The following is a 12,203-nucleotide window of genomic DNA, read 5'->3' on the forward strand; positions in this document are numbered from 1 at the left end:
ACAACGTTTATATAACACTCACCCCAATTTTTAGACTAAAAATAAAAGTAGTGAACTATATTTTATATTAAAATCACCTAAATATTATTTATTACTATTTATCTAAACATGTGATATAATATTTACATATTACCAAAATATAAATTAGCAAGACTATATTACCCATTTTTTCCTCTAGATATGTCGATATGATTATACCATCCTATTATTGTTCACATTCAAACAATAATGTGCTAAAATGTATATACATACACTTGAGAACTACTCTAATCATTATTAGTATTTTTATCTAAATGTAGTAGGAGGAAAAAAAGAATGTTGCAGACGACAGACGTCAGGGCAGGGGTGATAATGGGGCTAACTATTTTGTCTACGAAATTTAAGGACCGGATTTAAAACGGGTTAAAAATAAAATTGTATAGAGTTTTGAGCTAAATTTTTTTAAAGAATTAAATAGGGTCGTAAAATAATCAACCGGCCTTAGACCATTGCCACCCTTCCAGCTACTGAATAGGCATTGCACCAAGCGCCTGTCGACATGTATGAACGAGATCGGTGTTTTGTCAGGCATGCTACGGATGATGTGGGCAACGCCAGTGTAAGCCAACAGCGTTATGTCCGGTGATTGTGCGGAAGTCTGTCTTGCATATAGAAACTTTTTTAATATAGAAATATATATGAAATCTTATCCATCACAAATTAATGATCATTACATGGAAAAATATATTGTTAAGTATAGAAGGGTTAACTAGGACCAAAACTTAATTAGCGATCTAAATTTCCGCAGTAGGGTGTTGTTGCTTCTACGTATCAAAGGTTTCTGCTAGGAAAATGTGAATCGTTGAACCGCACATAGATTTTTGAGGCCGTCGGATATGTGACGCAATTACGCAAACATGATAAATAGAATGAGTTCGTGAAAAGTAGGCGGGAAGAATAGGTAATTCAAAATCATGGATAGATCCTTAAAGTTTAAGAAAAGTGTAAAAGATTCAAATTAATAGCTCAGATATTTGCTATCTAACCTGCCATTTATCGTGGAACAGTAAAGCCAGCTTCCTAAGATTGGACAATGTCCTGTTTCCAAGGAAAACCAAACCCGTAAATTTCTCTCTTGCTCACGCTTTTACAAAATTCTGGAAAAAAATAAATTAATTAAAAAAATCAGCTTAACGGGAGAAGAAATAATAAAAAACATTTCGCGAGATTAGCAGAATTAAGGATCAACCAACCATGGCGGCCTCCTCTTCTTCTCAGGCGGACCAGAACGACGGGGGCCCCACATGGCAGCCTCAGGAAGCCAAGCACCGGCAGCGCCACCTCCACCGCAATCTCAACGTCGAGGTCCCCGTCGTCGCCTCCACCGGCTGCTTCACCGGCTGCTTCCGCCCGTCGCCGACCTCCTCCTCGCGGTGCGCGTCCCCCTCGGGCGTCAACCCGCCACACGCCGACCGGCCGGCGTCGCCGTCGCCGTCGCTGATCAAGTCCTCGTCTGCGTGGATCCGCGCCCGCGGGCAGAGCTTCGCGTCGTCGGCGCGCCACGGGCGCCGCCGGTCCGGGGACTTCCACTACGACGCCCGCAGCTACGCGCGCAACTTCGACGAGGGCACCGACGGCGAGGCCAGCGGCGACGAGGCCGGGCTCGCGGACAGCGACGCGTTCAAGCACCGGTGGTTCTCGTCCAGGCTACCGCCGTCGCCGACGCCGCCGTCCGCGCTGTCGCCGGCGTGCGACGCTGGCGGCGGCGCCAAAGCTAGCGAGCCGGCGCGCGAAAAAGGTCGTGGCTTGGATTAATTCATAATACGATTTGCATTTTGTCTTTTACCAAGAAAGTTTTGTGACGTTTTTATTGCGATTTTTTTTGGGTATTAGCAGCGTGATCACGAATTCATGATGGATTAATAGATGATATTTTCTCCACATAATTTGTTTGGTTTTGTCATTAAGCTTTGTTTTATGGTTTCGCTGAGATTGGCTTTTCATTTTCTTCAGAATATTTAATTTTCGATTATGCGCAGGCGAAGTGATTGCAACGTTGTCATCTCTGTTCCAAACTTTGTCAAAAGCTTTTATCTTTTTGCAAATGTTTGCCACCTAAATGCAAATAAATACTCTCACTGTTCAATTTTGAATTTACGTTTAACCATTTATCACAATTAAAAATTTCATACAAATATACAAAATTATAAATTAATCATACTTAAAATATATCATTAATAAATCAAATCGTACATAATAATTAAGATTTATCTAATTTTTTAAATAAAATAAATGATTAAACATTTATATAACTAGAAGTGGACGGCGTTAAATGGAGGGAGTTAAAAGTGGCAAGGGCATAATCATCATTACAGTTTATGCTACTCCACTACTGAGCAATGCGCTATTGTTTTTTTGCCCAAAATTACTCAAATGCCACTGTTTTCATTTTTTTCCTACAGTTCTCAAAACATCACAACGCGTTAATTTCTACTAACGGCGTTAAGTCAGAGGTCTTACTACGTTCTAAGATAGGTTTCATTACTGTATTCAGACGTATTAATCTCAATGTCTTGGGTCCGTTCGGCACTAAGTTATCTTACCTCATATTTCCTCGGCTTTCAGGCAGACGCTCCCGAACTATACGTTAATTTCTGACACTAAGATATCTTACGAAAATATTTTATAAAAAAGTTGTTTTAAAAATCATGTTAATCTATTATATATATTTTGTAATTAATAATTAATTAATTATATATTAATCTATGAGTTTTTTGGTGTCGGATAATTAACCTACATTCATACTCCTCCCGATAAACCTAGGAAAACTATTGAGGCCCTCTCCACATGCTTAAAGAGGGTAGGGAAGTTTTAGGCATCACTGTGGTAAGTGATGCCAAAAAATTTGATAGCTAGGCATATACATCCGCCGGTACTTAGAAATTAAATAACATATATTCATTGTGTACGTAGAGGCAACATCAATATTTTATTTCCATATAGATCCCACGTCTATATATATATATAGCTTGATGCTTTTTTTTTCATCTTATTGCAGCCGAGATAGATCGGTGCTCGTTTGTTGTAATGGGCCCTACCAATTTCCCGGCTGCACATTAGTACATTTTGGGGGGCGTAAAACACGGGTTCATCGCAAGCCTCGTCTGTGCTAGGTCAAATCAGCACGGCACTTCAGGTAGTTACGAGTACCACTAATAAATCCACCGGCAGTTGGCTGCTTTCGTGCGAACAAATGATTACTCGGTTTTTTTAGGCCCCAGCACATTTTCTAAACTGCTAGCTGAACGTTAAATTTTTCTTAAAAATATTTTATATAAAAGTTGTTCTCTTATTTTAAAATCAAATAGATTTTCACATTTATATTATTTAATTTTATTTTTTTACTATGAAATAGCTATCATAAATATAAAATATTTTTTATCATTCATCTTCAATGAACAAAAGAATGTACTCCCTCCGTCCCTAAATTTGACAAATTTTTAACCATTTCTGTCAAGTGTTTTGACCATCCGTCTTATTTGAAATTTATTAAAGAAATTAAAAAAATAGTCACATGTAAATTACTATTCATGACTTATCATATAATAAAAATAAAAATGTTAATCGTAAAAATTTTTTAAATAAGACAAAGAATCAAACATGGTAGGTAAAATGTAAAAGATTAATTTATTTTAGGACAGGGGAGTAGCTTTGTAAGGTTGATGATCTAAAAGAGAGGAAGCGAACCAACTCATCCAAATCAATATACATATGCATGTCCAGGTCAATACAAAATATTGGAATCATCGATATTAAAACATGCCGGCCTTTCTACGGTAACATTACTTTTGAAAATATAAGCACATGTAGATTTAATTTATTCCATAAATAAATCAAGATATTGAACCATCTGATATAATCTAGACATATGAATTAAAACACTACAATGAATAGATCGAATATAAGTAACATAACTGAAACGTACCGTCGCTTTTGAACTGGAGCATTCGCTACAGTTGTCGTTTGAACCTCGTGCGGCAACACATGTTGATGGTTTCGTGCCATAGCCGAAGAAGAAAGACGCGTTGTGGTGGATGAATAGCGAGGAATCACGGGCAGTGCTTCCCAAACCTTATATATCTTATCCCGTTGCAACAAATCAAAGGCGACAGTTCGGAGTAGACCACTTGCGATGGTACAGTACAGAGGAAGTAGTAAACCTTAGTTAATTTTGCATATGCTGCGTAGCGTCAACTCAGTATTTATAAAGAGATTTAAGCTCCTGAATTATCTATACAACTCATAACCAAACTAGATAAGACACATGTAACATATCCGACAAACGGTAAAAAGAAGTTGCATCTGCGCAAGCACGATGAGCCCGTTTTGAAAGACCATCATGTGCATGTCATATGCCATCCATGCACAATCCGGCCTAGCCAAGCAAGCGAGCGAGCACACACATATGGTTCTCTAGTTCCCTCTCACACCATTGCTTAAATGGCTAGAATACCACTCTCCCTTATAATATGGTCACCATCTTCTAGAATAAGTAAGGTGAGATTAGATGGACACTTTTTATGAGATGGAATTTTGAGATTTTCTTAAGAATTATTTTTCCTTTGAGCTAAGGCCCAAACTACGATTCCAACAATTAGCACATCCATCTATATACTCACGAATCAACAGACATAGATTACGCAGTAGTATTTCAGACCCTGTAACTCTCTGTTCACCTATTTTTTCTTGGAAAAACTTATGGGTTAAGAGTTTTGCAAGTCCAGCTACACAAGCAATTACTGTTATGTTCCTGACGTAATAACTAGGTGAAACCGCAGCATTCCTGTTGTCCAGTAATACGAATAAGTTGCTTAATGTCTTGCGGATATATAGTGACATGTTTTAATTGCTATTGCCTTCGATCGAGGATTAATGGGTGATTAGGATGAGTTTATATATATACATACATATAACTTATTTTCAGCAAGCAAATCCTTGTCTTTCTATTTTGATTCAGCTTTCACGATCTGGTGTTGCTACCAATTCCATCGTTGTCAACTTTGCCATCTTTATCTTGCAATAGCATCTTTCTGTCGCTCCATCTCCCAAGCATATCTTAATCTCTCTCTTTTCTTCTTATCCATATATATAACCCTCCCGATGCCTAATTTGCTAATTCTTGGTTTAATTGGCCGATATATGTACGTATAGTATAGTCTATTTGTAGACGAGCTCTACACATCCACAGTATGTGATCATCCAATCGAGCAATGATTTATATGAATGACTATAGAACATTCGACAATTTTTATGATTAAAAAGCTAACCTTTTTTATACTTATCTTTTAAACTATTTTGCGAATTTAAATCGCGGTTCGTTATAATGTTTCCGGTGCATATTCATTCATCCATTCAGATATGTTTCGGCAAAATTCGTGATGGATCAGTCCAAGGAGTAGCATATCTCCCTGAAGGCCTCGACGTGGGTGTCCTGGAGGGCGACGAACATCTCGATGCCGCCCTTCCCGGCGCACGACGGCACGAAGATGAAGATCCCCTCGATGGGCACGTCGGGCGTCAGGAACGCGCACGGCGGCCCGCCGCCGAAGTCCAGCTCGTGGAACCGGAACCCTAGCCAGCTGTCCACCTCCAGGTCCGGGCACAGCACCGTCCCGGGCTCCGCCGCCGTCGCCGCCAGCTCCTCCTCCTCGCCGGTCGCCTCGCCGAAGTCCACGAACGATCGGATGTACCGCTCGTCGACGCGCGCCACGGCGTCGCTGATGACGCCGGCCACCGCGGCGTAGCTGGCGGAGAGGAGCTGCCCGACCTGCATCCTCGGGAACGCCCAGAGCACCATGTTCCCGAAGTAGTCCCTCGGCACCGGCGGGGTGGTGCGGCCGCGGCAGTCGACGGCGACCCTGACCTGCGTGAACGCCTCCGGCGGGAGCCCCCTCGCGGCGGTGATCTTCTTCCAGGCGTGCGCCAGGAGGCAACGGAACGTGCTGCACCGCACGCCCACCTGGGCCTTGAGCCGGGCGACGAACTCGTCGGGGAAGTGCACGGCGAGATTCTGAATTCTGTCCAGCGGGAGGGTGGCGCGGGAGTTTCGCCCGCCGCGCTCGGCGCTGAACTCGATGTTGCGGTGGTCGAACACCGGCGCCGGGACCCGGGACGGCACAGCGACGGCCCCGCGGTCGAGGAACGGCGTCGGGAGCATGGCCCCGCCGGTGCGCACGGCCGCCGCCCACGCGACGAAGAAGACGCTGAAGGACTGGCCGTCGGCGATGTGGTGGTGGGCGGTTGCGCCGATCACCAGCCCGCCGCACGTGTACCGCGTCAGCTGCACTTGGAACAGCGGCTCGTCGGCGCGCTCCTGCGACGCAACAATTCATGCATCCATGTCAAAAATCTAGCTCGATAATTAGCAATTCCGTTTTGCAACCGGTCTAATTAATCAATCACCGTGTCGGCCTTGGGGTAGAGCTCGTTGACGTGCGCGGCGACGTCGTGCGCCAGCGCGTCGGCGAGGGTGCCCGACGCGGCGGCCTCGAAGACGAACACCCCGGCGTCGTTGAGGTCGAAGCACCTCCGCCCGCGCGCGTCGACGTCGAACCTCCCGGCGAGGTGCGGGAACCTGGGCAGCACGGCGGCCAGCCCGAGCTTGATCGCGCGGTTGGACGGCGGCGCTTCTGCCACCGCCTCCGCGCCGCCGCCGGCGTTCCTCCACGCGTAGACGGAAGGGATGTACATGTCCATGGCCGCACGGTCGAACACGGTCAGCGGGGACGACCTGGCGCCGCCGGCGTCGCCGCACGACGCCGGCGACGGCCTGATCACCTCACTCTTCGTGATCTCTACTGTCACAGCCATCGGAGCTACGTGCTCGTTGCTAGAGTTAACGTGTGTGTGTGATTTGTTTGCATTGGGAGTAATGAAGCAGGTGTATATATAGGGCAAATCTCTATCCTCACCAACCGGTCGCACGTAGGCATTCTATTTGTCTTTCGGCTTCTTCTTATACTATCAAAACTTTTAATTTTTACTTTAGACTTGATTTTGAATTTTTTTTGTCAATATCATGTATTTGCTAGCCTTTGCTTTCAGATTGCTAAAAACACGTATATAAAATCTTATTTATAATCCTATTTATAAATTATTTTTCACGTGTAATTATACTGTTTAGTTTATTTTTTCGTATCTCTGAACATATCTCTCCACCAACCGCACGCACAGCGTCATTCAGAGTTTTTTAAGGTACGACGGACGTGGACATGAGCTCGCTCGTCTTCGGTGAACTAAAATGTGATGTGGCATGTCTTTAGAAAAAAAACGGCGATGTTGACCGGCCTTTTGACCGCTGAGAGAATGCACTGGTCAGCACTACTGATCGACGAAAATAGACAATCTACCTCACCACTGATCTTGTTGTTGCCTAACTTTGAAATGGATGTCTTTGTCTAGCCCGGCTGTGTTGGAGGTACTATGATTTGTTTATTTTCATTGATTTATACTTGGAAAATATTGTTGGTACGGATTGAAAAAACCACAATAATTTTTATATGGAAGGTGAATCAAAGAAATATGTGAATCATATCAATACGGATCTTTGATTATAGTGAACCATGTAGTTTAAATAAAGAATTTTCACCCATGATTCTTGGTGAGCAACCCTTAAAGGCCACTAAACGGTACATTTGTTATTGAAAAAAAATATTTATCTAATAGTTGCTTTAACAAATTATATTAATACACAATTTTCATGTTGCCATAGCTAATAACTTATTTTCCCTTATCTTCTTATTCTATTTCCCTCACTCTCACACTCACCCTTAGGCTACAACGCCTAATTGATATTAGGTCTATAGAGGTGGCGAAAAACTTGCTACCTGGTGCTACTGTCCAGAAGCTCCACTCACTCGAGAATTTCCATAGTCATAAATTCTATTTTTTATGGGTCTAAAGATTTTTTTCGCAAAACAATATATTTTTTCTGGTTTATCGAGTTTATAATGAAAAGTATAGGTTCTTGTGACTTCGCCAGGAGTAATGATAATTCATTGTCAAATTGTCTTCCTACCATCTGCATTCAGTTGAAGAATGTTAGAATATCAAGGCCTTTCAGCAGGAAATAAAACATGAAGCATCAAGAAGAGCAAAGCTAATTTGAAAATAGGGTTAAGCGGCACATTAAAAATGCTAGATCGTTAAAAGGACGCCTACTTTGTGAACGGACTTTAGAATCAACGAGGGTTCTCCAATCGACGGGAGTGTTCAACTGGGGCACAACCCTATTTTTTTGTTAGAGAGATAGAATGGAGTTCTACACAAAGTTTCGAAACAGAGGGGGAAAAAAAATCAAAGTTTGTGTATAGCCTCTTTGTTTTAAGACATTATGGACTTGGGGTCAACCCCATTAACAAAAAACGAATCCATAAAAACTTAGGGTTGGAACACCACCTCTAGCAATTGTGCTCCCTAGAGCACTAACATTTATTTAGGTAGGTACAATCAATTCACAATTCACAGTTACGGGAATAAAGAAATTCATGGGAAGAAAATAGAGAAATGATGATTCTCTATAAAATCGTTTGTTTTTATAGATGTATCTGGTCCGAGATTGTATAATACTATACGAGAGGAATACAAGAACATGTACAACAACGTAGACAAGTATTGTCCTATTTAACATTTATAGACACCTAAATAGATAAGATATAATATGCTATCTATTTGGTTGTCTGCACTATATTTAATGTATTATTTTTTGTGTTTTATATTTGTTACATACAACCAATGTATGAAGTTTTTCTCTAAAAATATTGTGTGTAACTTGGGAACATGTGTCTAAGCCATAGACGAACAAACAGAAAATGATCATGTTTTCTTAAGTCAATGATGCCACGTAGGATATTAATCTGATGTGAATATATAGACGATCATGTTGTCACCATTGTACATGCCCTAATGGGATGGATGATAGCAGGTTATCTACATTCAAAAGCAATTAATGATTCACTTGTCCCCGTGTCTTTCTAATAATAGTGTTTCTTTATAAAGGTACGAGACAATAATGTTAGTTGTACATGTTTTTTTTAAGTAGAAGCCATACCTAGTAGCTGTGTTACACAACCTGATTTCTGAAAATAAACATCATAACATCACATAATATATGTACAACTCCATCATTATTGTGAGTTGCGTATTCAAGTCAAATTCCAATCCCATTCTAAAGAAGATAGTGTGAAGTTCCATCATAAGCTGGGTTCAGGAAAGAAACAGCGCCTTCAGTTAACCAGGGGGCCGGGCAAACGTAGCAATTGATATGTTTACACGAATCTTTCATAGACCTGTCTCAATTATTCATACATCACAACATTAAGTACTCCAGCTACTTCAACTGTAAAATAAGTGACTCTTCAACTGTAAAATAAGTGATATGCCTACCTTATTACCAAGACAAATCCCTACCGTTATTATATATAACTATCTAGAATAAACTTTGGAGGAAACTAAATTCCTTAACTCTGATATATTCATAAGTTGAAATATTCGATGGAGTTCCACTCCTATCTTTTTGCTTCTACTTATGCTTATAAGCCAAAATTTAAATTTTTAACATTAAATTTGAAGTTGATTTTGAGGCTTTTTAATCATAGTTTATCTATAGTCTTTACTTTTAGATCGCCAAAAACACTTATATAAAAATTTTATTTAAAAATTATTTCTTGTTTATAAATATGACGTCACCTCAGAATTCTCATATTGTCATCAAGCCATCATAGCCTGTTGCTCCCAGCTAATTAGCTAAGGATGTGTTTGGTTTATGGTCAAGTATGGATGAGATATAGCCATACATGGCATGAGTGACATAATTTGTTTGGTTAGAGGGATAGGAGTTGGATTTGGTGAACCAGTTTTTTATTTGGATTGATGAATAGTTGGTATGGTAATCTTTGGTAAGAATACCCTTTTAAGATGACCTAGGCTGATCACCATGACACTATCTGTATATTGAAAAAAATATTCAGACACATAGCAATTTTCGAACATATCTATAAAATTTTCAGACCCATATCTATAAAATTTTCAGACAGATGCATATAGTGCCTTATCAGTGTGGAATAATGATAAGTAGTGTGTATCTCAAGCAAACGGTTTTTCTAATATTAACGTAAAGGTTCCTCCAAAATTATCTGATTAATATAGTATGAAAGTATAGATACATGGATGCACGCATATATAGAGTCACATCTTCTCGCTTCAGCTTATGTTTACAATATAAAATTTTAGTTTTACACCTTAAATTTAGAGTAGATTTTAATATTTTTCAACAAAATTTATTTTTTACTCTTGGCTTTTATATTGTTAAAAACACGAAGATAAAATTTTTATTTATAAATATACCTTTCGATTTTGTTTCATGAACAAGTCAAACAATCACCCATGGTTGGCTCCTTGTGCAAAAGCAGGATATCCTCCCATGTTTACGGTGAATTTTATCGCCTTTAATGATCTGTTTCTTTTGTTCTGGCACGTCAAGGTTGAGGGCCACCACAACGCTGGATCCAGCCACCCTGCTCCTCTCCGCTTCCCCACGTCTCCCTCTCCGCCATCAAACGAGTAAATTAGAGCTGGTGTTCCCCAAATCATGTTTACCTCATTCCCTTGGTTCATAATTGTCTCGTACATGATAGAGCTGGTGTTCCTCTGTTCTTCCTTCTTATTGTTTGCTTCGGTATGATATCTAGGGTTTGGGAGGAGGATGCCCGAATGCTCTTTTACTTTCTTTTTTTTTTCTTTGCCTCGGGTACGATGTATAGATGTCGGCTCTATAACCGACATCAATATCCACCTTTTGCTAGTGTACTTTCGAACTGGCACCTATGTACTTAGAGAAGCCTAATAATATAGCCAACAAGCTGGCTATATTAGCCCACTTATGTACTAGTTACCTCTACATGTCACTTTCACATAGTTTTTTGTTTCTTGCGTCTAAACTGGCTACAAACTTACAACCTACTTACACTCTCTCTCATTCCTTCTCTCCTCCACATAAGCATTTAGCCAGCTTATAGCCCGCTATTATATTTGCTCTTATATGCAGTACTACCGCTGTTGAGGCCACATTGTGCTAGAATTCATACAACGTCAGGTGTAAGATTATGGCAGTAACATTCGCCGTAATTTGTAGTAAAAGTTCTGCTAACTCTCATTTGAGCAGTAATGATCCGGCCAAAGGTTCCGATTCAAACGTTTCTGGTACATAGACATCTCGACACCGTAAGTAAATGTTTACAGATTGCAATATCTATTTGCGTCGTTTTAATCTGACTAGGTTGCAGGTTATATTGGTCTTTAAGGCATATGTTAACTACCGACTGGTGGTCTCTCTCTCTCAGCGTATCACACTTGAGAGTTGAGGTCAAACATATCTGTATTTATGCTTAAGGATTAAGAAGAAGAAAAATGATCAATAGGAAATATTCACCGTCATCTTTTCGTTTGCTTATGTGTTGCCGACATTCATACGATCTGTCGACCATATATCTTTCGACAAATAATCACGATAAAAGGCAGTCATCTTTTTCTTCAAATTTACGTCATCAATATGCTCCCTTTATTGTTTTATTTGACACTATTAATTTTTAATTCATGTTTGATCATTCATCTTATTACAAATTTTATGCAATTATTTTTAAAGCGTATTTGATGATAAAAAAATCACAAAAGATAATTATAATTATGTAATTTTTTTAAAAAAGAATGATCAAATATAAATCTAAAAGTCAGCGACGTTAAATAAGAAACTAGAAAGAGTATATAACAACATGTTTGGCATACTAGTGATATATAGGCACGTGCGTCCTATTAGGACGAAAGACAGATAAATGGTTTATGGGGTTTAGTTTTCTCTTCGTTGTTTTTTGTGGGTCGTGGTAAGTTTTTTTTAGAGTGGTTTCTTTTTTCTCTTGGGAAAATATAATGATTGGACAACTTCTCTTCTCTCAAATTATAAGAGATTTTGACTTTCCTTGCAACGACTACTTATCTTATTCAAAAAATTTCAAAGTATTATTTATTATTATTATTATTAAAAGTAGTTTAAATATTACTAATAAATTTTTATATTTGCACTAAATTTTTGAATAAGATGAATGGTCATAAATTTATAAGTGAATAGTCCCAATCCCTTATAACTTGGACGGAGGTAGTAATACAAATGA

General features: G+C 39.8%; 1 protein-coding gene across 1 annotated transcript; it reads right to left on the bottom strand.

Moving 5' to 3' along the window:
* Positions 1-4,981: 4,981 nt before the first annotated feature.
* Positions 4,982-6,849, bottom strand: LOC102702600 (tryptamine hydroxycinnamoyltransferase 1-like). Its single transcript, XM_040528448.1, has 2 exons — positions 6,442-6,849; positions 4,982-6,352 (listed from the first exon to the last, which is right to left on the bottom strand). Exons 1-2 carry the CDS (start codon positions 6,847-6,849, stop codon positions 5,423-5,425), a joined length of 1,338 nt encoding a protein of 445 aa, XP_040384382.1. The 3' UTR covers positions 4,982-5,422.
* Positions 6,850-12,203: the final 5,354 nt, after the last annotated feature.

This window comes from Oryza brachyantha, chromosome 10 (genome assembly GCF_000231095.2).
Source record: "Oryza brachyantha chromosome 10, ObraRS2, whole genome shotgun sequence".
NCBI lineage: Eukaryota > Viridiplantae > Streptophyta > Magnoliopsida > Poales > Poaceae > Oryza > Oryza brachyantha.